Source organism: Pipistrellus kuhlii, unplaced genomic scaffold (genome assembly GCF_014108245.1).
Source record: "Pipistrellus kuhlii isolate mPipKuh1 unplaced genomic scaffold, mPipKuh1.p scaffold_m20_p_3, whole genome shotgun sequence".
Classification (NCBI taxonomy): Eukaryota; Metazoa; Chordata; class Mammalia; order Chiroptera; family Vespertilionidae; genus Pipistrellus; species Pipistrellus kuhlii.
In genome coordinates, this window is record NW_023425529.1 from 165,446,637 (window position 1) to 165,474,033 (window position 27,397).

Consider the following 27,397-nt stretch of genomic DNA (forward strand, 5'->3'; position numbering starts at 1 on the left):
TCAATAAATGGTATTGGGGAAACTGGATCCCTGTCTTATGCCATACACCAGTGGTCGGCAAACTCATTAGTCAACAGAGCCAAATATTAACAGTACAACGATTAAAATTTATTTGAGAGTCAAATTTTTAAAACTTAAACTTCATATAATGCCACTTCTTCAAAATAAACTCACCCAGGTCATGGTATTTTGTGGCAGAGCCACACTCAATGGGCCAAAGAGCCGCATGTGGCTCTCGAACCTGTTTGCCGACCATGACCATACACAAAAATCTCAAAATGGATTAAAGATTTGAATGTAAAATCTGAAACCATAAAACTCCTAGAAGGAAACATGGGGTGAAGGGGGAGGTAAGCTCCTTGACATTGGTATTAGAATGATTTTGACACTAAAAGCAAAGGCAAAGGCAAAGCAAACTATAAAACAAAGAAACAAAGACTACAGAATAAAAAAAGCTTCTGCTCATAGAGGAGTGGTTCTGTGTAGAACTCTGAAAAGTACTTTGTGGGGGATGGATCAATAGTATTAAGATAACAAGACATTGAGATTTTAGTCATAAGAATGGAGTTTAATTTGAGAATAATTATATAGTACATGCTATTAAAATAATGGGGTCAAAAGAGAATTTAATAGGAAAATACATACAGAGTAAAGAGGTCACGTGTGAGCCTTGCTGCTGCTGTTGTCCTTATGTGGTTTTCTGGGGGATTGTCCTGCCTTGCTTGTCTGGTCATTCATATCACAAGGACAGGGACTCTTGTTAACCTTGTTTTCTCCACAGACTAAACCTCCCTCAAACAAACAAGTGGAATCTGCGCTATGTTTGCCCTCAGCAGTGGCGGGGTTAATCCTGGAAGACTTCACACAGTGATGTTTTTACATTTTTTTTTTATTCCAGACATGAATTTTATAAAAGAAACCAAGAGACCTTGGGCAACTGTAGCCCAGGAGGATTTGATAGCTTGGATTTGCTTCAAATCATCCAGTTTTCTCTGACTTCAGCTACTGATCACATGGGCTTTATTTTTCACACATCTCTAACTTTAACTTCTTTACGAGGGGCTTCTGGGGAAATAATCATTTTTGTCCCCCTGCCCCCAAACAGTAAAAGAGAAGCCTAGATGAGGTATATGACATTATTTGGTCTTCAGTGTTCTCTTATTTCTCATGTGATTCTGCTTTAAATGCTCAGATATTGTGGAGACATAGTCAGCTCTGTCCTCACACCACAGGAAAATGGTTCCTCTGTGCTTTGGTGGCAATATAACTTTCTGAGTCGCAGGACTTTGATTTAAGATCGCAGTGCATTGATGTAGTCATTTGTGTAGACAGACGGAAGTACTGATTTAGTGTAAATGTGTTTACACAGTCATGAATACTGCACATTCGCGCCAAATACTTTTTTCTACAAAGAAAATTTATTTTTTCCTAATACTTGTTTAAGATAAGCATTTCTCATTTCAAATTCCCTTTTATAAATGTCTTAGAAAAAAAATGAAGTGACCCAGTTTTAGAAACTTTAAGGCTATTATTTTTGCTTTTGAAAAATGGACTTCTTATTGTGTATAGAAGAAAACCCAAGAGAGCATTTAGTTTAGAGGGTGGCACATGTCTTGACTTGGCTGCCACAGCAACCTACCACAGAATGGTGTCTTGAACAACAGACACTTATTTATCACAATTTTGGAGAGCAGATGTCTAGGATCAACATGCCAGCAGGTTTGGTTCTGGTGAAACTCTCTTCCTGGTTTACAGATGGCCACCTTCCTGCTCTGTGCTCAGAAGGCCTTTAACTCTGTGCATGTGGAAAGAGGAAGATATGGCTGGTGTCTCATCCTTGTCATAAAAGGACACTGATACTATTGGATTAGGGCCCCACCCTTCTGACCCATTCAGCCTTAATTGATGCCTAACTGCATGGCCCTATCCCAAAATTCAGTAAAATTTAGGATTGGACTTCTATAAATTCGGAAGAACACAATTCAGTCTCCAACAGTGCAAATGCCCAAGATCCTATAATTAAAAGTAAGATATATAATACCCTAGTCCAACAGCCTACATAATCTGACAACAGATTAAAATAGATAACCAAACTAGCATTTGGTGAGTCAGGTTCTTAGAAGCATGGGAGGAACTGACTCTGTTTGTTCCAAACCCATTCCTTAAAAGCTGGATCTGCTTGTGCCACTGTGTCTGCAGCAATGTGGTTCTCTTTGGATCTTGAATTTCATACCAGTGGCAGCAATTTTTCAGTTCCTTCAGAGTTTATGCTCCGTGCTTAGTCTTCATCAGTTCACCTGCTGAGAGTTTTTCCTGCAGTGTGTACACTCTGCAAAATGCCTGCAGTTGTTTCTTAGAATTCTCTCTGGTCTGCAGGCTCCCTGTTTCCCTGACTTGTACTGCAACAGTGGGATATAGAAGTGGAAATAGTTGGGTGTTGGGCTTGATTTTATATTTAGAATGGAAGGGAATCTATAACCATTATGGGCACAATACTTTCAGACAATTGGTTTAATTAATCAAAGGTCTTGGTCTTATTCTGGGATTGCCTCTTTCTCTTATTCATGTATTTAGTTACTCAATCAACAAACCTTTACCTACTATGTATCAGGCATGGTAATAGGTAAAAGAGACATGGCAATGAACAAATAGATACAATTCCTCTTCTCTGAGAATTTACAAGTTGTGGGATTGTGAGCAAGTTCCTTGGTCTTTCTGAGATATTATTTCCTCTACTTAAGAAAGGACAATTAAATTGATAAATCATTTAAAAAATATATTTTATTGATTTTTTACAGAGAGGAAGAGAGAGGGATAGAGAGTTAGAAACATCGATGAGAGAGAAACCTTGATCAGCTGCCTCTTGCACACCCCCTACTGAGGATGTGCCCACAACCAAGGTACATACCCTTGACAAGAATCGAACTTGGGACCTTTCAGTCCGCAGGCTGACACTCTATCCACTGAGCCAAACCAGTTTAGGCTAGATTGGTAAAGCATTAATGTTGAAAGGGATTGATTTTTAAGATTTTAATTTTTTTCTCTACTTACTGGAATAATTATGTCTCTTAAGGAACTTGAAAATCCAAAAATAGCATACGTAAGAAAAATGAAAGTGACCTGTGACCCATGATAAATGGTGTTCATCTTTTGGTATGTTTCTTCCCAGACTGTTGCTACATCTATGAATACACATATTTTTATTTAGAAAATTTGCATCATTTGTAGTCTGGTTTGAAATGGAGGTTTTTTCTTAGTATTAATATTATTTTATAGATATTTTTTATGTCATTGAATTTTTATTAGTATGCTTGTTAATGGCAGCTTGGTGATCTATCATATAGCTATTTCATAATATTTAACTATCTCATTTAGGACACTTAACTTATTTTTTCATTTTCACTAATATAAACATATGGCAATACATGCCTCTGATTGCTTTCTTAATATAAATTCATAGAAGTAGGATTGTCAGCTCAAACAAGTTTTTGCCTGTTGAATATATATTGCAAAATTTCCATCCAGGAAACTGGTGTCAATTTATATGCCAATTAGCTACATACAAGAGTCTTGGTTTTTTGTTTTGTTTTTCTGTATCTTCACCAACATAGATTATATTTTGAAAATCTGTGCTATTTCAAGAGGTGAAAATGTATACATTTTTTAGTTTAAAAATTACAAGGTAGAATTTGGATGAACTTTTTATGTATCTTTTAGCTATTTCCATGTCTGCAATTCCTATTTATATCCTTTTCATATTTTAATATTTTTTGCCTTATAAATTTGTTAGAACACTCTTTCTCTTAAAGGTATTAAACTATTTTTTATGTATTATAAATATTTTTCCTATTTTGTAATTTGCCTCTTACACACAGGGTGGAGCAAAAGTTGTGAATCTGCAAAACAGAGTTTTTCTTATATTATTATTTATTGGTTATTGTATTATTTTCCATAAGCATGTGTATTTCAGATTAAAAACATTTAAAAAAATTATAGCTATTAGTTTTTCTTCTTTGGATTTGTTGTTTAGAAAACTTTTAGATCACAAAGTTAGATATATTTTTTCTAGTTTCTTTTTGGTTGTAAAGTATCAGGTTTATTTTGGGAATTTCTGTGTCTGTTTACTCTGCCACTATTGCCACATTATATTTGTTCTGGTCTTTTGTATACAAGATCTCATTTCCCCTCCTTTTTTTTTTATCCTAATCTTCTACATTGTAGAAGGTGTCTGTCTCTACCTTGACTTTCACAGTGATTTGCTGTGTTGATTCTGGTTTTGAACTTCCATGAAAGACTTTCAAAATTTAAGCTTTTATATGTTTAATGTCCTTACTTTATTAACCCGGACAGTACATCTTCATTTTAATAAGTTGTCTTATCTTATCTTTTAACTTTTATACTCAGTTTGGATTTTCTTAAATGAATGACATAAAACATGTACCATTTGAAACTTTCTCCTATTTTTCTAGTAAATATTTTGCAATGAAAATAATCTCTGATGTCTCCTTCTTGAGAGTTTTTTCAAAGTCCTGTTTTGCATTGCAGAGTTTTTTCATACGTGCCCCTCATCTTTGGCAGAACAGAAATGTATTATGTAGGCCTGCCACATGTTCCCAGTGTGTGTGGATTGGCCTTGGATCTTCTCATAGAATCTTCTGAGTATCTTCTCATCCAATTTTATCTGTGGGCCTTGGCTATAGACCATTTTAGTGGCCCAGCAGCCCGGATAGGAGACCTGGAACTTGGGGCCTTGGGGAGTTCCAGCAGAGGAGTTTTATTTCTTCCTTCTCCGTGTTGATAAAGCCTTCCTCTAGGGCCCAGTTTTCCCTTCCTGGGTTTTTAATTGCTCCATCATCCACTCTAGGTTTCTGTATCTAACTTCCCTCCTGTGGAACTCAGGAAAGTTACATTACTCTGGGAAAGAATCCCACTCATCAGAGGAATCCCCACCACTCTCTTCCTTTATGTGTATGTAACCTTGACTTCCTAGCAAAGTTGTGCTGTGGCTGGTCTGAGGCTCAGACCAGCCACAGCACAACTGGCTCCTCTCAACCTTGGAGTGTGAAGTTGGGCCCTTCCAGGGCACCTTCCCCTTCTTCCTCAGAGATGGAAACCCTCTCTCTCATCAGTCAGTCATTCCCGGGAAGTCTTGGATGTCAGACTCTTGGTATTTGTAGTCCTCACCCCAGAATGAGCGGAAATACATCAAACATTTTAGGTGGAGATACCCAGAAATTGGTACCATGTGAGAACCACTCTTCTGTAATTATCAGGCTGTTTCAGACTTTTTCTTATAGTCCCTAGCTTATTTTAGTGGGTTTCTAAAGGAGGCATAATTAGATATCTATGATGAAATAAGATGGTGAAGACTTAACTAGGATATCAGGAATGGATCTTAAAGCTTATTTGAAATAACACCTCCCTTGTCAGCCTCACAACTGTGACTTGAGGAGAAAATGAGATGGTAAATGTGAAAAAATTTAAAGGCTGTTTGGAGCATTATACAACTACAAAGTCGCTTTCTCTCCACATTTTATGAGACCAAATTCAGGAGCCTTGGAAGCAAATTTGAGTTGCGATTTTTTTTTTTTTAAGTTATATGTGATAATGGAAGATGTCTATTTAAGGGAAGCACAAAGCCATTCTATTTCCATGTGGTTCGCCCTCTTCTTTCACAGCAGTACATCTGAAATAGAGGTTTGTCTCGTCTCCCCCCTCCCCTCCCAAGAGAAGGCTGGCCTGAATTTCCACTTTAGACCAGTTCTTTGAGTGCCAAGAGATTGTTTCAGCAAAAAACCAATCTGCAGATAGGTCTGCCCCCGCACAATGCCAGCCATCAGGGGTGAGAACTCTAATTAAAATGGAAGAGTTGGTAATTTTCAGCCTATCTGGGAAGCTTAAAGCTCATGTGATTTGAATGAAAGTAATGACTTTTGCTTAAAATGCAAATATTAATGCAAAAAAAAAAAAAGAGCTGGGACTGACTCTCAGTGCTATTGAAAGATTATAATTTCTTTTTCATGCCTTCTCTTAGTTAGAGTAATTGTCCTTTTCCCTCCTGAAACTGCAATATATACATTTAACATGCAGGACACTTTTTCCTCCCCCTTTAATGTTTCTTCCAGTTGGCAGCATATCTGTTTTAGAAACAGTGCAAATTTTAAGTATTAATAAATCTTCGAAAAAGTTGTAAGAATTTGTTGTGTATGTTTATTTATGTGGCGTGAGCCAGTTTCAGAAGTAGCTTTTTTTCCAGGCCTTCTCAATTTTGTTGTCTGGATAGTGTTTGTCACCCAGCCTCCTAGTCTCAATTTAGACACCAAAAGCAAAAGTGACCACATTGTGAAAAGTACACATTTTTTAAAAATTAATTTCTTTATTGATTAAGGTATCACATATTTGTCCTCAACCCCCCCATTCCAATCCCTCCTCCCCCCTCATTCATGTCCCCCCCCCCCCCTATTGTCCTTGACTATTGGTTTGGCTCATATGTGTGCACATAGGTCCTTTGGTTGATCTCTCCCTTTTATTCCCACCCTCCCTTTGAGAGACAGAGAAATGCCAATCAGAACATATAACCTCAGGGAAGAAATTGTGAAGTAACCAGAAACTCAAGAATGCCTGGGAAAAGTAGTACACATTTTTACCCTGACATATTTGTTTCTACCAAAATAAAGTTTTAAACTTTGATTTAACATGCATTGCTTTGGTTTAAGGACATGTATCGAATTACCAAGTATTGCAATAAAAATGTGTATTTTAAACATTAAGGCATTTATAAAGGTAGATGGAAATGTGGTTAATTATACTAGTACTGTACATGTGAAAAGCATTCAAGCTCCTTGATGTTTTTTACTAATTACAATCATTGTGAGTAAAAAGTATACTTAATGAGGAGTTACAATGGCTTGAACATTGCAAAGTTATTGTTATAATAAAGGTAAACTTATAGAAAAAAATTAAAACTAGCCATATTTCCTCTACCCTAATAAATCATGTTTTCTCCACCCCTTATTGATATACTAATGATTTTTTATATAGTTTCAATGACAGTATATGAGTACTATTGAGTTTAGCATTTTTCATTCAACATTCATTATGTAGAAAGAATGTCTTTTTTCAATTTCCAACTGCACATTATGGCTTTCTGGGGGTGTTTGTCAAATGCGCAATTGTTTACCATTACTTATTCATTTATCTTTTTAAAAATATATTTTTATTGATTTCAGAAAGGAAGGGAGAGGGAGAGAGAGAGAAACAATAATGAGAGAGAATCATTGATCAGCTGCCTCCTGCACGCCTCCTATTGGGTGGGGATTGAGCCGGCAACCTGGGCATGTACCCTTCACCAGAATTGAACCCTGAACTCTTCAGTCCACAGGCCAACACTCTAGCCACTGAGCAAAACCAGCTAGGGCTCCCATTATTTTTGTTTGTTTTTAGATCATACTAAAATTGACATCTTTGCTCAAATTTAATTTTACCTTTCTGTGGGGAAGGTTTTATTTTTAGAATAAATGGAAGGAAGTGAGATTACCATGCCAACTGTCAAGCAGTTGAGTTAGTTCAGTGGTTGAGAACAGCCAGAGGAAGGAAGCCACTGTAGGTGACTCAGAGTGTCCTGCCAGGAGAAAGAAGCGAGTGAGCCATGGGGAAGAAAGAAGGCTTAGCTGCTGCGCCCTGCTGTTGAATGGTGCCGAAGACACCCCAGTGCTGAGGCTGGGCAGGTGCTGAGTGCCCCAGAACATTCTGCTAGGGACCTCTTTCCCTTTCTCACCTAACATCATTAGGAAATGGCTTTGGGTGTGAATCAGACTGACTGGGAGGGTCACTCCATACGCCTCTCATTGTCCTTGGAGTTTTTACTTCCAGTCCTAAGTCAGGGTTGGCTGGTGCTTGGGAGGCATTGGATCCAGCCCAGGCAGCCTGGCAAAAGCAGTGGGAGGGAAAAGAGGTGACCACACAAAAGGGCCACACCAGCAGTATCAGTCCAAAACCAGGTGGTGCTTGCCGAGGCTATTTCTCTTCACCCACACACAAGGGCAAAAGTAGTATCTACAGGAGAGTCAGTCCTCCCTCCATCAGAGCTGGAGCTGGGGGAGCTGATGGAGACAAACCAGCATTTATGAACAGCATTTGGTAACATTTGATAATACTCCTTAAACCCCAACATCTCTCCTCATAGCATGACTTCATAGCAGAGTTTACTGTTTATTTCTATTTCTTCTCAGTTAACAAGTTCTTGCTAGTTTATTAAACTGCAATTAAATAACCCAGTGAACTCTGCCTTTGCTGGGAAGAGTCTTTATAAAATAAGGGTAATATTTTAGGAAAGAGAAGAAAAGAAAGAAAAAAAACAGCCACAGAAAGGCTGCATTATGAGATTTCCAATTTTGCCACAGTTTTATTCTCTGGGAATCCAGGGCTTTGAATAGATTGATGATGTAGGAACTGTGATAAGAAATTTTTCTATGGTAACAAATGAAAAATTGAAAACCCACTTCAGCCATGTTTGAGTTCTCATTATTATCACTTTGTCTTTCCACCAATTACCTGTCTGCTGTGCTTTTCACCAGCCCAGACTCTGTGGCCACAATCAGCAGCTTGTTGGTTTTCTTAACGTTCTTTTTAAAAATGATTTTGTCTATAGCAGTATGTTCCTAATGTTACCTCTACCCCTTCTTACAAAAGGTATACACAGCTGTAGATAATGTGTACATATTTTAGTAGTTAACATATTTATCTGCAAAAAGAACAAATACCAGCTTGCGCTAGTCATTCTCAGAAATGTGGAGACTGATCAGTAGAGTTGAAATCATACGACAAAGGTTCACATAGGTCTCTATTTCTCTGTTCTACTAATCTTCCAGATAAGCCTGCCTTTAAAATTACTATGCAACCTAGCCCTGGCCAGTGTGGCTCAGCTGGTTGAGCACCACCCCATACAACGAAAGGTTATGAGTTCAATTCCCAGCCAGGGCACATACTCTGTGAGCTCTGTTCCCCATCAGAGTGTGTATGGGAGGCAGGTGAGCAACTGATAGGTGTTTCCTTCTCATATTGATGTTTCTTTCTCCCTTTTGCTCTCTCAAAAAAATTCAATTAAAATAAAGAAATTTACTATGCATCCTAGAAATGGACACAAATGTATTACAAAATCAAACTTCAGTACTTCTTCATATTTTTCATGTTACAATAGCACTTTTAAACCCACTTAAAGGCCTTCAAAGTATTCAGGGACTGTTTAGAAGCACAGTGTTCTTGCTCTAAGCATAAAAAAGAATTTAAAAAGTGATTAATGAGTAAAACCAGACAGGAAGGATTTACAATATGTCTTGTAAACAAGATGCAGTTTGCTGTTGTGACTAATCAATGAAGACAAGCCATCATCCAGGAGATTGGCTGGAACTCAACTGTCGGGAAGGGCAAAGTGGAGCTGAGGCCTGGAAAAGCAGAAATAATATCTGATATAAGAAGGGGATGGAGGATTAGAATTAGGTAGAAATTAATTCAAGGCAAATTCACATTATAGATTACACATATAAGTAGAATCTAATGAACAAAATAAACTGATAAGCAAAATAGATCCAGAGACATAGAAGCATAGAACAGACTGACGAATCTCAGAGGGAATGGAGGAGGAGGGGAGAAGAGATTAACCAAAGAATTTATATGCATATATACATAGCCCATGGACACAGACACAGGAAAGATGGGATGGAGGCAGTCAATTGGTGGGGGGGAGGGTGTTGGGATATCAGTAATACTTTCAACAATAAAGATAAATTAAAAAAAAATCACATTATAGAGACTATGGTAGAACCAAAGGTAGGGATTGGTGCAACAGTGTTAAAATCTTTAGCATTATGTAGACTGCAATTTTTCAATGCATTGTCTTATTTGGTTCTCATGGCAACCCTAAGAAATATTATTATGCTCATTTTGTACATGGAGGCAATGAGTCTCATTTTGGCTATAAACAAATTAGAATAAGTGCCTTGTTTGTCATCACACAGTTTGAAAGTGGTAGAGCCAGAAGTGGGGTTTTGAACTTCCCACAACAGTCATGCTCAGCTGAACAATGGGGCTACATTCTGAGAAATGCTTCCTTAGGTGATTCCATTGTTGTGCAAATGTCATGGAGTCACTTACACAAACCTAGATGGTAGAGCCTACTACACACCTAGGCTATTTGGTATAGCCTATTGCTCTTGGACTACAAGCTGTACAGTGTGTAACAGTACAAAACTGCACAAGATTCAATGAAGCACAAGAGAAAATGATGCAATCAAGAGATTCATCAAATAATAGATGTATGAGGCTGCAGCTGGCATAACAGTATATTCTTTTCCAGCGAACTTTTTTTTTTTTAAATGTATTTTATTGATTTTTTACAGAGAGGAAGGGAGAGAGATAGAGAGAGCTAGAAACGTCCATGAGAGCGAAACATTGATCAGCTGCCTCTTGCACACCCCCTACCGGGGATGTGCCCGCAACCAATGTACATGCCCTTAACAGGAATCAAACCTGGGACCTTTCAGTCCGCAGACCGACGCTCTACCACTGAGCCAAACCGGCTTCGGCTCCAGCGAACTTTTTTACATGTGGAAAGATTATATTCTAACTTAACAGTAAAAAGCATTGTATAGTAAATACATAAATCAGTAGCATAATTGTATTACTATACTTTTATAGACTAGCAGTGCAGTAGGTTTGTTTATAGCAGTATCACCACAAGCACAGGAGTAATGCATGGCTATGATGTCATTGAGTGACAGGGGTTTTTCAGTACCATTATAATCTTACTAGAGAGTCAGTACACAAATTCAGTGGATCAGGGCCAGGCCTGTGAGGAGGAGGAGACAGTTGAAGGTTGGCTGGCTGATCCACCCTGATCAGGGTGCTGTTCAGGGACAGACCAGCTGTGGGGAGTGGCTGTGGGCCATTGGCTGGGAAGGCCCGCCCCAATTGGGATAGAGATGGAAATCAGGGGCAGGGTTGGCTGGGGGAAGGGGCTGCCAGCCAATTTGGTTGGTGGGGGCTGGCTGGGGGGAGGGGCTGCAGGAGGTTGGCCACTTGGCCCCGCCCCCTGATTGGGCAGGTTCTCTGGCTGCAGTGGGGCTTTTCTGTCATTAGGGCATTATGGTTGCTGGCTTTTATATATATAGATGGGACCAACAATTTGTATTGTGATCTGTCTTGACTGCTTCATTACTATTCTTTTAACCCCACCTTCCTGCCTCAGTGAGCAACTTGGAAGTCAGAACTGCAATGTTCTTTAAAATTGAGGGGACTTGGGTCGCAGTCTCAGTTGAATAAAAGAGTAGAGGAAAGATGAGTCTAAAGAAGGGTCAGCTTCTCCAGGCTGAGCATGGACTCGTCAGCAGGCAGAACTCGGTAGTCCTGTGAATCCTGCAGGAAGACAGGCTTGCTTTGTCCACTGGGTGTGCTGCAGACATGGACCTAGAGCTGTGACCAGACCTCAGATGAACAGATGATATTTTTTGTTTGCTCATGACATCTGACATTGGGAAGCTTTGTGATAGCTTGTTATTGAGGTTCAGGTATGGAAACTGAGGAGATGACTTCTGTTGGAGATTGCTGTGGTGCCTGACTCCCAGGGGCATGGCTCCCAGCTCCTCAGGGCAGGGCACAGGAGGGAGAAAGAAGAGAACCTGGGTCTTCATCATAGTTGAGCCCTGTATTATTCCTTCTATTCACCTGTTCTGATTTTGAGGACAATTAAATATATTAACCATTCCAAGCTAAAAGATCCCAAAGCTCTTACCTTTCATCATTAAGTGTGCTTTCTAATCTTCACATTAATTTGGCTTTATGACCTTAGGCAGGTCACTTGACCTATCTGAGCTTTATCCCACTTAACTCACAGGAGCATGCAAAAGCGTTTTTTTTTTTCCTTCCTTCCTTTCTTTCTTTCTTTCTTTCTTTCTTTCTTTCTTTCTTTCTTTCTTTCTTTCTTTTTTTAATATACTTTATTGATTTTTTTTACAGAGAGGAAGAGAGAGGGATAGAGAGTTAGAAACATCAATGTGAGAGAATCATCGATCAGCTGACCCCTGCACACCCCCCACAGGGGATGTGCCCACAACCATGGTACATGCCCTTGACCAGAATTGAACCTGGGACCCTCCAGTCCACAGGCTGATGCTCTATCCATTGAGACAAACCGGTTTCAGCGCAAAAGTATTTTCTAATAAAAGTGCTTCATGGCATTTGCAGTCACTGGCTGTGTTTTCAAGGATTTAAAATGCCTTCTCCTTTTCAGTATCCGCTTTTGCTTTTCCTTCCCAGAGTCGAAAACATGCAAGCAAAGTCCGACTGTACTACATGCTTCACCCTAGGGACGGTGGGTGTCCTGCCAAGAGGCTCCGGTCAGAAAATGTGAGTATCTGCCACCTTGTGATATCCTTAGACAATTTGTTGTGTTTCCTAAGAACTTTGCAGATCAAGGAATTGTAGCCACATCTAGCTTAGTGGGGAAGCTGAGTTAGTAGAAACAGTTCTCATTAAGATTATAAAAAATATTACATGTAAGCAAGACTTCTCTTTTTCCTGCCAGAACTTGCCAATGTGGTAATAGAGGACTTTTTGATGATACTGTGCTGGGACCAGGCAGGGGTCCCTAAAAAATGCACAGAAGTGCCATTAGAGAGGGGCTGGGTGAGAGAGATAGGAGACATCAGAAGACAAAGAGTAGGGGACATGACCTAAGAGGCAAATCTGCTAGAATAGCAGATACTTTGCTTTTTACATATTTTACTTTCTCTTTGGTACGTAAAACAGAATGCCAATTTGTTCATTGATAATGAGGACTGTACGTATCTTGCAAATAAAAAATACTCAGTGTGTGTGTGTGTGTGTGTGTGTGTGTGTGTGTTTTATCATACCCCCTCTCCTTGAGTGAACATTTACAGAAGAAAACAAATGATAACCAGAAAGTTGCTTAGAGGGAATAAGGTCAGAACAAAGGGTTTACTTCAGCCAAGTCTAGGCAAAGATTTTTGAAATAACTATTCCTAGCAGGGCTTCCTTTTCCTAATAAGTAGAATATAATTTTTTGAGCTGCCTTTTTTAGATTAAAGTATAGCTGACATACCATATTAGATAAGTTTTAAGTGTACAACATAGTGATTCAACATTTACATATCTTATAACATGTGAACACCACACTAAGTCTAGTATCCATCTGTCCTTATGCAAAGTTATCACACTATTATTGACTCTGTTCCCTTCACCTTTTTTTAATTATCCTTCTATCCCCTCCCCTCTGGCAACCATCAGTTCTTCATTTCTATGAGTCTGTTTTGTTTGTTCATTTGTTTTGATTTTCTAAGAAAAATTCCATGTATAAGTGGAATCATGTGGTATTTTTCTGTTTCTGTATGACTTGTTTCACTTAACATAATATCCTCTACATCCATCCTTGTTGTTGCAAATGGCAGAATTCCATTATTTTTATTAATGAGTAATATTCTAATATATATGTATATATTACATATATAATATATGTATATTATATATACATGCATATATATACATGCACATATATATGTACACACACACACACACACACACACACACACATATATATATATATATATATATATATATATACACACACATCTTATTTATCCATTCAATCTATTCATCTATCAATGGACACATAGGTTGCTTTCATATTTTGGCTATTACTAGTAATACTGCAATGAATATAAGTGTCCATATATGTTTTTAAACTAGCGGTTTCATTTTCTTTGGATAAATACCAAGAAGTGGAATTGCTGGGTTGCTCTATTTTTAGTTTTCTGAGGCATTTCCATACTATTTTCCATAGTGGCTGCACCAATTTGCAGTTCCACCAACAATGAGAGACATATTCATAGCCATAAGAAACACTGACGATTGAACACAGAAATTCCTTACCCCTTGAGTCCTGAGGAGGCTGCAGGCATAGAATTTATACCTACTCAGCTTGTGATCCTGTTTTCTTTGCTGCCACATAGATGCCAGTGTTTTTTTCTTTATTAAAAATTAATACATGATCACTGAACAAACTTGACAAAAGCTGTACTTGTATATTCTTCACAAGGAAGAAAAGAGAGAGTGAGAATGGCATATCACCAAAGGTAGAGAGCACTAGGGCTGGTGTTGTTAACAAATTCCAAGCATGCCTGTTAGCATCACAAAGTGAACTGCTCAGACACAGGTACTGGTAGTCTGGAACACTGTGGAGTGTTCTTTTCTGCCTCAGTGAAGCAGCTTTTAGAGCTTATTGGAGGGAAAGGATGCTATGAAAACTGTGGAAGTGCTAAGATGTGGGACCCAGTGCTCAGCTTTATGACTTTGGACAGGTAATTGATCTATGTGAGCCTCAATTTCCTCAATACCACTATAATAACCATACTTTCTCACTGGGCTTTTGAATATGAAATGAAAGAATAGGTAGCGAGATGCCTTATTACATGTCAGGCACTGGGGAAGGAGAGGTAAATAAGACACAGACTTGTACAAAAGAAACTCATGATATAGTAAGGGAGATTAACATTGTATATAAAAAAAATAGCTATAATGCCACCGTGTAGGTGTTTCTTAACATTCTTCTCAAAATCTCATGGAAACAAAAGACAAGTGATTATGCCAGGGCAACCTGACCAGGGGAGGTGTTATTCAAGAGTTGGCATTTGTGTTGAGGGTCTTTGGGCTTGAATGGATTGTACTGGATGGAGGCCATAGGAGTGAGAAAAGAAGGCAGGAGCATTCTATCCCAAGGTTGTATGAAATCACAGGAGAGTCGGCCTAAGCCAGGTCTATGATATCTTTAGCTACACTGGAGTCATGCTTTCCATCAAGTATCTATTAGAAGAGAGACAGAATTAGTTTTTTCTTTTTCTGTTCTTTTTTTTTCCCCCTTCAAAGTTATCCAGCAAAGAGGTCTGTATTTCTTCACTCAATAGCCATTTAGTATCTTATCCCAATAGTCAGAGACAGTGAGTGCAGGGATACTTGACAATGAGCTGTATTCATTCAAATTCTGACCATGAATGTTGCACTTTTATCTAAGCTCCTGGGGAGGGTTTGGCCAGACAGACAGGAAGGGGGCACTGGACTCAAGCTGTGCTCCTCTAAGACATGGTGTTGCCACTCTGTCAGACCCATGATTCACCCACTCGAGCTTTGGTTCTGCCAGCAAACTTGAGGTCAGTTTATGGAGTGAAATATATTTGAGTTTTAGAGCAAGAAGTACTTGAAAGGATTTGAGGGCTTTTTCCTTTGATGTATCTGTATTTTGAAAACTTTGATCTACCTTTTGTTTATTAAATCATTTTTCTTATAACTTATTAATTAGTGTGAAAGCAAATCAGTAAACAGGAAATACAATATACTGATCTTACTTTTGAAAGAAATGGTTGGTGCTTTTATTGAGCCATGTGTATATTTCATAGGTGAATATATGATTTCTATGAGGCATTCTGGTGTACAGATGAAGTGCAGAGGTCACACCTTGTCCCGCTCCAGGGCTCTGAGAGTCAGTGTTGCTAATTATTTGGAAAAACTTTGTTTTGTACAGACTCATACCTAAGTATTAAGAGACTGAATATATAGATGGTCAATGGCAAGGCCATATATAAAAACAGAACTTTGTCCAGAAAACCAAGCCTTTAACACAGAGTAACCTTCCCAGAAAGTCTGCCTAAATCAGACTTACAGAAATTCTGACCACTGTCTCTGCTTACCACCCAGGGAAGCCAAACAATGACCTTGGTAACAATAGTCCCCAAATGGACAGGGGTTGATGACTACCTTTTAGCTTCCCTAATTTTTGTCCTCACTTCCCCCTTAGGACCAACCAGAAAAAGCCACATATGCATCCTAACCAATCACATAGGATGTCCTCTTCTAGTTAACCCAGCTACAGCTCCCCACACCAGAGCCTCCCCTTTTATCCATCATAAAGCTTTCCCACTTTTCTGCTTGCTTTTGAATGTCCTCCAAATACGTGGATAGCGACTGATTCTTTGCTTTAGCAAGCTTTAAATAAATAACCTTTCTTCTGCTCATTTGGTTGGTTTGTAAAATGGGATAACAATAATACCTAATGTACAAGTTTGTTATAAGGCCTAACTGAGGTAACTCATTTATTTACAGTAGTACTTTGTTTTTAAAGTGCTATCTGCGTGTTCTATTATTACTATTGATCCTCTTTCCACCAGCACCCTGTGTTCTTGGAAGGATGTAATATTTTCTTCACCTGCTTCTCCATTTCTGCCCCTGCTCCCATCTGCCCTGCTTCCAGGGGCTGGGACGGGCTTGTATGCCAGTGTCACAGGACTGAGAGCAGTTTCCTGGTTGCCCTGATCCCCCACAAAGTGAGAGGCTTCTAAAAAGAGAAAACTTATTGCTGACTTTCCAGACCCTGACCTCTACAGGACCTTGAGCCCTCAGTGATTCCTGAAATGGATGGGACTGGTGAGCAATGCCAGCCATCCTTCCCATCCCCCTTCTTAGCCCTCTGGAATACAGAGTAACTGCACATTGACATGTAGATAAAAGGCAGGGCCTATTGTTATTGCTAAGTCCTATTACCATTTCTACTCCAGGTCAGTTGACCTTTTTTGTTGCTATTGTTTAAAAACTTAAATTTATTTTTGTCTGCTGTCCTGGCATTCCTAGCTTTTAAAATCCCCCCTTCATTTGCTTTTACTTTTTAGAATCATCCTTTGGGTCTTCTATTTTTTTCTCCCTTGAAATTTTAGAGCAAGACATCTTCCCCTGGATGCCACAGAGTAAAATTACACGTGAAATAAATTGTTATAGTTGATTGCTTTAGAGCAACTTTCAGTAATCCGCTGAGCGTTCGAGCCAAGAACGGGCTTCAGAAATCCTCTAGTGCGTTGATAATCTCAGTCTTTCACCAACAGCCCTTTTTATTATCTTCTTACCCATGGGTCACGTGCTTTGGGAAAAAAAAAACCCATCTGTTTGGGAAATAGCACTTTTAAGTATAAAGGTGATTTAGGTTACTTTTATTTATTTTGTTCTGGAAAGATAACTAATTGCCAATCCAAATCTCTAGTCAGTATTAAGCAAATGGTGTTTTTTTCCTGGAGTTAATATAATTCCTTGTAAGTGGAGGAACTTGACATTTGGTTAGTGTGATCAGGCTTATCAGGGCTACATATATTTACCTGATTTCCCTTAGGCCTGAAGTGTTTAGCATAGCTTGAGAAATTGCAATATTATTTTTGCAGATACCCAAACAGCCAGGATTTCAGGTTGGGAGGACTTGGTGTAATCAACACCCTCCTCCCCACTCTTATTACCAAGGTGGGGGGGCGGGGAGCCTAGAGAAGAACTATGCCTGTCCAAATGGGTCAGGCCTGAGGTTAGGACTCTCCCTGCTTCCTTAAATCCTATTCCCAGGCTTCTTCCACATATCTTGAAACTGTATCTGATTTTTAGGCATTGCAGCCATGGCTGGGTCCAGAGCTTAGAGAACTGTTGTTCTGGGTCAGAAAAATAATAGTAGCTGTAACGATCAGGCACTTTCCTACGTTCTAAATGCTTGCCTACATTAACACATTTAATTCTCCCAACTTTTCTGCAAGGCAGCCCTCAGAGAAGCAAGCTGAAATAGAGGGTAGGTAGCTGGACTCTGGTCACAAAGCTGGTAAGTGGCATACACACAAGGCTGGGGAAATATAAAGCAAAACAAAAAGGAATTTCCTCTGGGACTGCCAACTCACCCACCATGCCACGCCATGAAACAGGTAGAAAACTTTGACTTTCTACCTGTTTCATGTGCTGGGGGTACAAAGGTGAAAAGATTTGGAACTTTCTTCAACAGAAATCAGGATCTCGTATGTGTATGGGTGTTTTAAGATAAGTGCTGCTGCAGACAGGCCTAGGTGACCGCCTGGGCACTAAGAGGGGTTTCCAGCCTTTCTGGTAGGATAGGGCAAGGTTTCCAAGAGAAAGGGAGACCGAGCTGATTCTTGAAGCACAGGTTAAGGTGAGCCAAATGAAGAACAGTGAGAGCCGAAATCAGTTTAGTTCAGTAGATAGAGCATCAGCCTGCGGACTAAAAGGCCCCAGGTTTGATTCCTGTCAAGGGCATGTACCTTGGTTGTGGGCACATCCCCAGTAGAGGGTGTGCAAGAGGCAGCTGATCGATGATTCTCTCTCATTGATGTTTCTAACTCTCTATCCCTCTCTCTTCCTTTCTGTAAAAAATCAATAAAATAAAAATAAAAATAAATAAAAACGACAGTGAGAAAGGGCTCTTCTGAGTGGGGTGTCAACATGAGTGATGTCTTTAGGGACATAAAATTCAAAGTTCTTTCTAGAGTATAAAGTGCTAGTGGGGGTGGCTGTGTTAGTTTCCTAGGGCTGCTGTAACAAATTACTACAAACCGGGTGGCTTCACACTACAGAATTTTATTATCGCCCAGTCCTGGAGGCTATGAATCTGAAATCAAGGTGTAGGCAGGGCCTCCCTCCGCAGGCTCTGATTGGACAGGCCCATGCTTCTCTCCTCGCTGCTGGTGGTCACTGGCAATCCTGGGCGAACCTTGGCCTGTAGCTGTAGCCAGCCTGCCCTCACATGTCCTTCTGCGTGTTCTCCCCTCTTTGTCTAAGGATGCCGGTCAGTGGAGTTAGGACCCATTGCAATCCAGTATGGCCTCATTATAACTAATAAACCGACAAAGACCCTGTTTCCAAATAAGGTTCCATGTTGGAGGTGGACATACATTGTAAGGGGACAGTGTTTACCCAGCACAGACGTGAAGGCGAAAGTTGAGGTTGGGATAGTGAACAGAGTACAGATCTATAATGTGCATAATACTGACCTTTACTTCGTCAATAGTAATTTTGTCAAATGTAGGTGCATTTACCCTCAAACGCTGTGCATTTCAGCTCCCAGCTGTGCACTCAGAGCTGGAAGTGGGCTCTGGCCCTGGCTCTGATGCAGAGCTGCTTTCACCACTTTCTCTTGGACTTTCTAAACCTTAATTGCTGTGGCTTTAATCAGGGCCTATCATCACTGCCCTGTCTGCCTCTCTGGCAGCGAAGGGCTCAAGCAAAGCTTCCTGTGTGTGAAGCTGCAATTATAGACGTATGTGAAGTGTTATTTCACAGAACTTTGCAAGGTTTGTAAGCTAGGAAGGGCTTCTACATTTTTAAATGTTTAAAGGGAAAAATTCAAAAGGGGAATAATATAGATTGTGATGCATCTATTTCATGAAATTGAAATTTTAATGTCTGTAAACACAGCCCTATTGGAACACAGCCACACTCAGTTCTTATTTTTTTTCCCCTCAAAATAAATTTTATTGATTTTTTTACAGAGAAGAAGGGAGAGGAATAGAGAGTTAGAAGATCGATGAGAGAGAAACATAGATCAGCTGCCGCCTGCTCACCCCCTAGTGGGCATGTGCCTGCAACCAAGGTACATGCCCTTGACCAGAATCAAACCTGGGACTTTTGAGTCCACAGGCTGATGCTCTAGCCACTGAGCCAAACCAGTCAGGGCCACACTCAGTTCTTTACGTGTCATCTGTGGCTCCTTTCTCCACAATGGCAGAGTTAAGTAGTGGCAGCAGAGACTCAAAGTCTCTCAAAGCCTAAAATACAGGGTGGGTAAATGCAGGTAGACAGTTGTGAGTACAAGAAAGAGTTTATTATTATATTCCTATTACTTATTGATTATTGTATTACTTGCATTACACCTTAAACTTATTTTGCCCACCCCTGAATTTACTCTCCAAATTTGCTCACCCAAAACGTCTGCTGACGCCTATGTGAAGAGGGACGTTATCACTCCTCTAGGTGTGGGTTGCCCTGCTCACAGGAATGACCCTTCAGGACACCTGGAATTTACAGCTGCCTTTGTCCTTTGTTTTTTGCTAGTTTTAGTCAATGAGTGTCCAGCAGGTTGAAGGTTTTGCTCAATAGGAAGCATTGTTCCAAACCCCGGAGCAGGAATTGGCACTGTTGCTTTCTGCTTTGTTTCTTTCAATGCAGATAGTTTGAAATTTATGAACAGGTTATGTTGTAAGAATTAGCTTGAAGCCTGAAAAACTGAGGGGACAATGAGGATGTTTTGTTTCTTCCACCACCTACACATCAGACTCAATTTATGAGAACTCCAACTCCTGTGTTTCCCGGGTTAGCTATGATTGAGAATATTCTTTCTTGTCACTACACATCAATACTATCTCTTGGAAAGGCAATGTTTCCTCTCCAATTTGTACCCAAAAGTGGAATAAAAACCTTTGTTAAACAGGTACATTAGTGATAATCCAAATGAAGAAAACAGAGCTCATTGACTCAGTGTGTCGTCTGGCATTGCAGCTGTATGTGACTTTCTAGGCCTGAGACCAGGTCTTGAGATTGGGACTCTGTTCTGAAGCTCATTCGTACTGAAATATATATCACACTTGTTACCTCTATACAGAATCTGATCTAGAAGAGAGGAAAGAATTCCCCAAAAAGACAGCTATGAAAGTAATTTTTTTAGTAGTGAAGTTGGTATTATGGGACTTTGAGTACTGAAAGCCCTGTCACCACCATCCTGTCCTCTATAACTCCATTATTCTATTATTGTCATATTATTGGATATATTCTCTTGTTAGCGGGCCAGTTATTATGTCCTCTTTATGTAACAGGCCATATATTAAATACTGGTTAGATATTTCATTTGAATTTTATTAATGCAAGTAGGAATCCATATTTCTTCTATTTAAAAAGATGTGAAGACTGAAGCTTGGGTCAAGTATCTTACCTAAAATTCCACACCTTGTAAATGATATAGCCAAGATTCAAACACAATAGAGTTTGTCTCTAGAACCTGAGCTCTGTATTACTATATAATCTTCATTTGTTTATTTTTTTCTTTAAGAAATATTAATTGATTGCCTTCTCAGAGTCAGGTACTGTGGTGATTGCTTAGAATTTAATAGTGAATGAAATAGATATAGTTTCTGTTTGCAAGTGTTTACAGGATAGTGGGAGATACGGGCATTAGTTTTTAAGGGTCATGAATATACAAATAAAGGAAAGGAGTGGGAAAGCATAAGGAGTGGAAAAGCATAGAATGGGGAATCATAAAGTCTTTGGGGTCAGAGAAAGCTTCCTGATTCTTAAGCTTAGTCTGAAGATCAGTAAAGATTGAGTAGTTAAAGAGGTAAAGGGAGACGGGGGTTCCAGGCAAAGAGAACATCATGTGCAAAGCCTCTACAGTTAAGGAGATCATGGCACACTCAAGAATAAAAGAAAGCCAACGTGGCTAGTATTCAGAGATGGAAATAGGCAATGATGTGAGATACAGAGAGTGAATTAATGAAAAAAGAGTAGAGATGAAGTGTCAAGTATCAGGCTTTCAGTAGCTCACTGAAAGAGTATGATCTTTGAAGAGGGTCATGGCAGCAATGAAAAAATGAGAAAGAAATAGATGTGAGAGATTATTAAGCAGGTAAAAACAGATGCACTGTATAATTGGTGTGAAGGAGAAGATAGTTTTTGAATGACTTCCAGGTTTAGAACTTGCAGGATCAGATGGTTGCTGCCTCCTCCTGCAGCCATGACAACTTTCATATTTTTAAGGCCATGACCAAGAAAGCAGAAAGACCTAAGGCAAGGAAGCAAGGAAGCAAGGGAAAACCCTTTCTCCAGATTATTCCATGTTGACCTAGGCTGAGCAGGACTGAAGTTGGGTAAATATGAATTGACACCAGCCCAGAGGTAGGGAGGAATTAGGGAGAATGGACTGGTGGATTTTAGTCCTCAGAGCTTCTACTCAGTCAAGTGTTTCTACTTCTCTGAAAGAGAGTGAGGCCATGCCTGGGGCCAGTCCAGGAAGCGGATCCCACAGAGGCACATGCTAGAGATACCAACAGGTGCGCTGATACCCAAGCCAGAGCAGTGAGTTAGGGAGCTCAAAGCAGTCACTTAGTGGGGGGATGTGGTGAAGATAGTACTAGCCTCTGGCTCCCTGGGCTAAGCCAGCAGGAGGGTTTCCAGAGAGGGATGCAGATGCTGGCAGTGGTCAGATACATGCTTCCAATAGGATAACTGGGGTTATTTAAAGGGTTAAGCAGCTCAGATGTGGACATGGGACTTCAGTCAACTTGGGTTTTCTTAGTTTAAAAGGCAGAGATGGTAGGACCCAAGGAACACCATTTTAGATTTTATGAGGACAGGTCTTTACCTTATTTATCTTTGTGTCCTTAACACTTCACACACCGGGGTTTTCTAAATGATTGTTCATATTTTCATAATAAGTTATTGTCCTGTTATGTTTTCTTTAAAATAATTATGATTTCAAAAATAATTTTAATAAAATGATCATTTGTATGGAAAGTCTTGTAGAGCATTTCCATGAAATTATACTTGAGATACATACCTATCAAAATGCCTTTGTTAAAAGAGTATCTTGTGAAATTGGATTTGTTCAAGAAAATATGAGGGGTATGAATAGTTTTCATAGAATCTTTATCAGGTTCTTGGCCTTTTTTGGGCCCTCCTCTACTAGGAAAACCCTGTGGAAGGGAGAGGCTGGTTTTTGGAGAGTGTATTCTCATAGCACAATCTGTTCTCTCCAGCAATTACTTCTGATCAAGAACTAGACATTCTAACTCCATCTTCCTCCTGCAAAATCCTGCTTGCTTATTTGCTCTCTCTGCCACGCATCACTGCCTCCTTTCTCCTGTCTGTCCTTGGGGCTTGACCCTATTTTATCACAAATCAAGGCTGTTAGTACAAGGGTTGATGTGGAGCTAATGGGGTGGATGTCCTTCTCAACTCCAGCCCTCTTTCACGCGACACTCAGGACATTCTCTACTAAAGGACATTTTGGTGCTGACTCAGGGGTAAAGAGATTGAGCATGTCTATCGGATGATTTAAGACATAGAAGAGTGTAGGTCAATTTCCTTAGCATATGTCTTTCACTTAATGAGCTCTTAAAATGAATCGGGATATATATTTTGTTTAGGGGAGTTTAAATAAAAGATTTCTGTTGACTATAGACTTCAAAAGATCCATTTGTTCCATGATAATGACTTTCTAACTCCAGCTCTGAAATATTAGTTTACATGTTGGGTCTTCTTTTGAGGGGCAGCCGGGGGTGGGGGTGGGGGTGGCTAGCAGGGATGCACAGGAGCTTCTTAGCACCATTTAATGACTCACTAGCCTGTGGCAGCTGGGTTTTCAGCTTTTACTTTCCTTTCTGCTATCTTTTCTCTTTTGAGGTGTCTGTATCTCAAGCACATCTTTTCTGTCTAAAAAAAAAAAAAAAAAAACACAAAAAAACTTTTGTCCCCCCTGATAGATTTCTTGGTTAATGTGCTAGAATTTCACAAAACATGCTTGTTTTTCTCTTAAGTCCAAAATCATTCCTGAAAAAAAAATATTATTCCTTTTTAATAAAATATCTTCCCTTATATATCTGGGTCCATTTATCTTCATCTCTTCCCTGACTGCAGGGAGGGGTGTGAGAGAATCTTGCCTTCCTTTCTTCCTTGTCCTACATAGCACACTGAGTCTTTACTCTCATACAGCTATGCCATAAATCATGCCTGCTGTCTTCCCATTAAGTGACCTCGTATGCCCATTCTGTTTCTTTTTAGTAACCTCTGGGCCTTCCTCATGCTCACAATGTTATTCTTGTAGAACAAAGAAGTTTGTTTCCTTCACTACATTCTGCCTTGTGCCTGTTTGGCTTTGTGTAGCTTGATGTATTCTTGTAGGAATATCTATTTTTTTTCCTTTTTGCCTTAGAACCAGTGAAGGGTTGTGACCTTAGACTACAAGATACATTTATAACTGTATGTGACCTGGATTTGGTGCAGGTAATGCTGAGACAATGATGGATGTCTCCCGATAAACACCAGAAAGACTTGCAAAGATACATTTGAAAAACAGAGAGGATGCATTGAGTTCTACTAATTGGAAGTAAAATGTCTCTTTGAACTTGGATCTGGCAAACCTACCTTATGCACCTGCCCTGTATCACAGACAGCACTGGGTGCTCTGCATATATGCTCTTAACTCATTCTCAGAAAATTTTATCACGTGTCCACTTTCAGGTGAGATAAAGAGGGTTCAGAGAGCAGTAGAAACTGACACAGAATCAAAACTGAGGTCATCTAATTCTAGTGCCCTTTTCATTCTGCCACCTCCTTGTGGCAGTCTTTGAGGAACTATATTTCTTTATTTTTTATTTTTTAAAATATATTTTATTGATTTTTTACAGAGAAGAAAGAAGAGGGATAGAGAATTAGAAACATCAATGAGAGAGAAACATCGACCAGCTGCCTCCTGCACATCCCCCACTGGGGATGTGCTCCAACCAAGGTACATACCTTGACCGAAATCAAACCTGGGACCTTTCAGTCCTTAGGCCAAAACTCTATCCACTGAGCCAAACTGGTCTCGGCTGCATTTCTTTATTTTTAAGAACACTTAATCCTGGCTCAGCCATTTCAATATGTTGTTGGCATTGTAATGCAGAGTTCCTATAAAGCATCCTTTATGGGAATGACTCAAGGAATTTTCACTCAGAGCCTATAGTGGGCTGGGTAATGTTCATTGGGTCATCCTAACCATGTCCTTTTCTTTTCCACTGAGAGTGGATGGCGTTACACACGGATTAAAAATTAGAGGGGTCAGATGCTGTGGTGCCTTACATTACACTCAATTGGATATAAGGTAAGGAAAAGGCATAGATTTTGGGAACTTTCCTGCAATTGAATCTGGCCTCCAACTCCTACTAGCTGGTGTCTTTGGTCAAGTTTCTTGACTTTTCTAAGACTGAGTTTCCTCTTCTGAAAAATGGTGGCAACCACTAATATGTGCCAGGACTGCTGTGAAGAATAAATGTGATAATGTAAATGTCAAGTAGGAAGCACAGGGCCTGGTGTGGGATGGATGCTCAGCAACTGTTGCTACTTCTTCCTCTTTTTTAAAGGACCGATGATGGTGAGTCTTTATTTGAAAAGGGGAAAACACTTGCCAGTCTGATTAGAATGAGATGAGGGGAAATTCAATGCTCTATATTTCAGGACTAAATGCTGCTGACAAATACATTTTCTGCAGAAGCCTGAAGTAATTGACAAAGAACTAGAACAATTGAGAGAAAAATACTGCAGTGTTCAATAACATTCTTGTTTTAAGGAACCTAAACTAATACAAAGAGTGAAAAATATGGTGTTGGCATTTGTACATCTGAGCTTTGCTTGGAGGAACACCTATGTCTTGTCATTATTTGGCCCTTATCCAGTCCCAGTATTTAAGTCTAGCCAGAAGAGAGTTAGACCTTGGGAACAGCATGCATGACTTCAGCCACATGCAAAGTGCTGCGGTTGTACCCTCTTGCTCACAGGTGGTATTAGTCAGTCATGGCACAGTGACCACAATAGATAATAAAAATGTGGCTGTTTAAGCATGCCATTCTTAAAGCCTCATTGAAACTCTCTATGGAAGCATATGTGAGTGAACATGGTACAGACTATTACTTGATTACAACAGGAACGTTCCTATTGATCTGTGACACTGGATAGCCAAATCAGCTTGCAATTATGTATAATTCATCTATTAGCTTTGTCTTTTTGCCAACCACATTTAAAAGAAAAATTATGCAGAAAACAGAATTATTTTTATTGTGAATTCCTGGTGGGAAAAGGCATTTTTCTTCAAAGTTATTAACTTGGTTTTATAGATGACCTTTAAAGGAATGCCTATAATTTCAGATACTCAAGAACTCAGCAAATATCCTCCATATAATTTAAATAGTCATTATAGTTTGGGCTAAATGCACTGAATATGTATCATAAGACACTGTTTTTTTTTAATTTTTGATATTTTATTATAAAAGGAAAAAAATCTTGTTTCATTGCTGTATTGAGTGATGGTTGACCTTTTCTTATTAAATTTTCTCTTCACATTTCAGTTGTTCATAATCTTAGAAGGTCACTAGTTGGCATTAGCAACCCCGGAAAAGAATGGTCATTGTGTCACATCCTAAAATTGACAAATTAGTTTGTTTGATCTCTCATTATCCATTATATCCATTGTTGTAATGGGGGATGGAAAATGTCAAGATAGAACCATGACCTGAAATTTCCTGAACACCAATAAAAGTCTTTAGTGTGTCTTTCCTACACATTCCTCTCTTCATACAGACTGTGCCTTTTTGTGTATGCATTGTGATGTACCATCCTAGGCAGTAGTTCTTTGCTTTCTAGCTAATGAGATAAAAAAGAGGGAAAGAGAAGAAAGGGAGGGAGAAGGGGAAAACATAGAAATCTACCAGGCAAAGGTGAGGTTAAGAAGTATCCAAAGACTATCTGATCCTGAAAGGGATTTTTAAGGTTACTCAGTGCGAATCTTGTCACCTGAAATGCAAGTTTTGTCATCTAGAAATAAAATAGAAAAGCTATAGTCCTTATATGCACTTTACTTCACCTAGACTTCCAGAAAGGCTCAGTGACCGACAGATCACATTCCCAAACTGTTTCCTTCCTGGACTAACTGTTGCTTTCCAATTTTAAAAGCATGTGACTTAATTAGTCTCTGGAAACCAATTTTATGATCCATCAATAAACTAGATCAGTGGATTGTTTTTAATTTCAAATATGTCTTTATGTTTAATACAGTAATTATTAACCTATGCAATATATGAATCAGAGTTTTGTGCCTATTCCTGATGTAGAGCAAGTGGTGAGCAAAGCCCAGTGAAGATAATGTCTCTGCCCTCAGTTGAAAATGGCACCTCTGAAAAGTGCTATGGATGAGGGGGCATGGTGCTAAGAGAGGTGTCCTAGCTGGGAACTGAAGGAAGGTTTTCCTGAGCAGTGATTCCTAAGTGATGGCACCTAGTGATTTATAAGGTGCATAGGCATCAACTGGGGAAAGAAGTAAAGAGAAAGAGGGAAGAGTATTTATGAATGTTTGAGGAGGGTGAAGCCAGGTGATGTACCATCCTAGGCAGTAGTTCTTTGCTTTCTAGCTAATGAGATAAAAAAGAGGGAAAGAGAAGAAAGGGAGGGAGAAGGGGAAAACATAGAAATCTACCAGGCAAAGGTGAGGTTAAGAAGTATCCAAAGCCAGGTGAGCATGGCTGGGTCAGGACAAAGCAGAGGTGGCAGTAGAAAGGCTAGAAGGAGCACTAAGTAGGAGCCAGACCCCTGAGGTTTTTAGGGGAAGGGTGAGGATGTAATTTATCATCCAAACTGGGACACTTCTGAGAGTGAAAGAACACTATTAACAATGAAACTGGAACAACAGATGTAACCTGATAGGTATGATTGAGGACTCTATTTAAAAGCTATTGAAAGGAGTTTTTGTCTTTAAAATGCAATGAAAACTCACTGAAGAATG

At 39.5% G+C, this 27,397-nt stretch overlaps 1 protein-coding gene across 2 annotated transcripts in view; it reads left to right on the top strand.

Moving 5' to 3' along the window:
• ZMAT4 (zinc finger matrin-type 4) overlaps positions 1-27,397 on the top strand; it is a 317,911-nt gene that overhangs the window by 120,439 nt on the left and 170,075 nt on the right. For both annotated transcript variants that reach the window (XM_045588859.1, XM_036458459.2), the window contains one exon: positions 12,313-12,402. In XM_045588859.1, the coding sequence (XP_045444815.1) occupies positions 12,313-12,402 (90 nt within the window). The remainder of the gene's footprint in view (positions 1-12,312; positions 12,403-27,397) is intronic.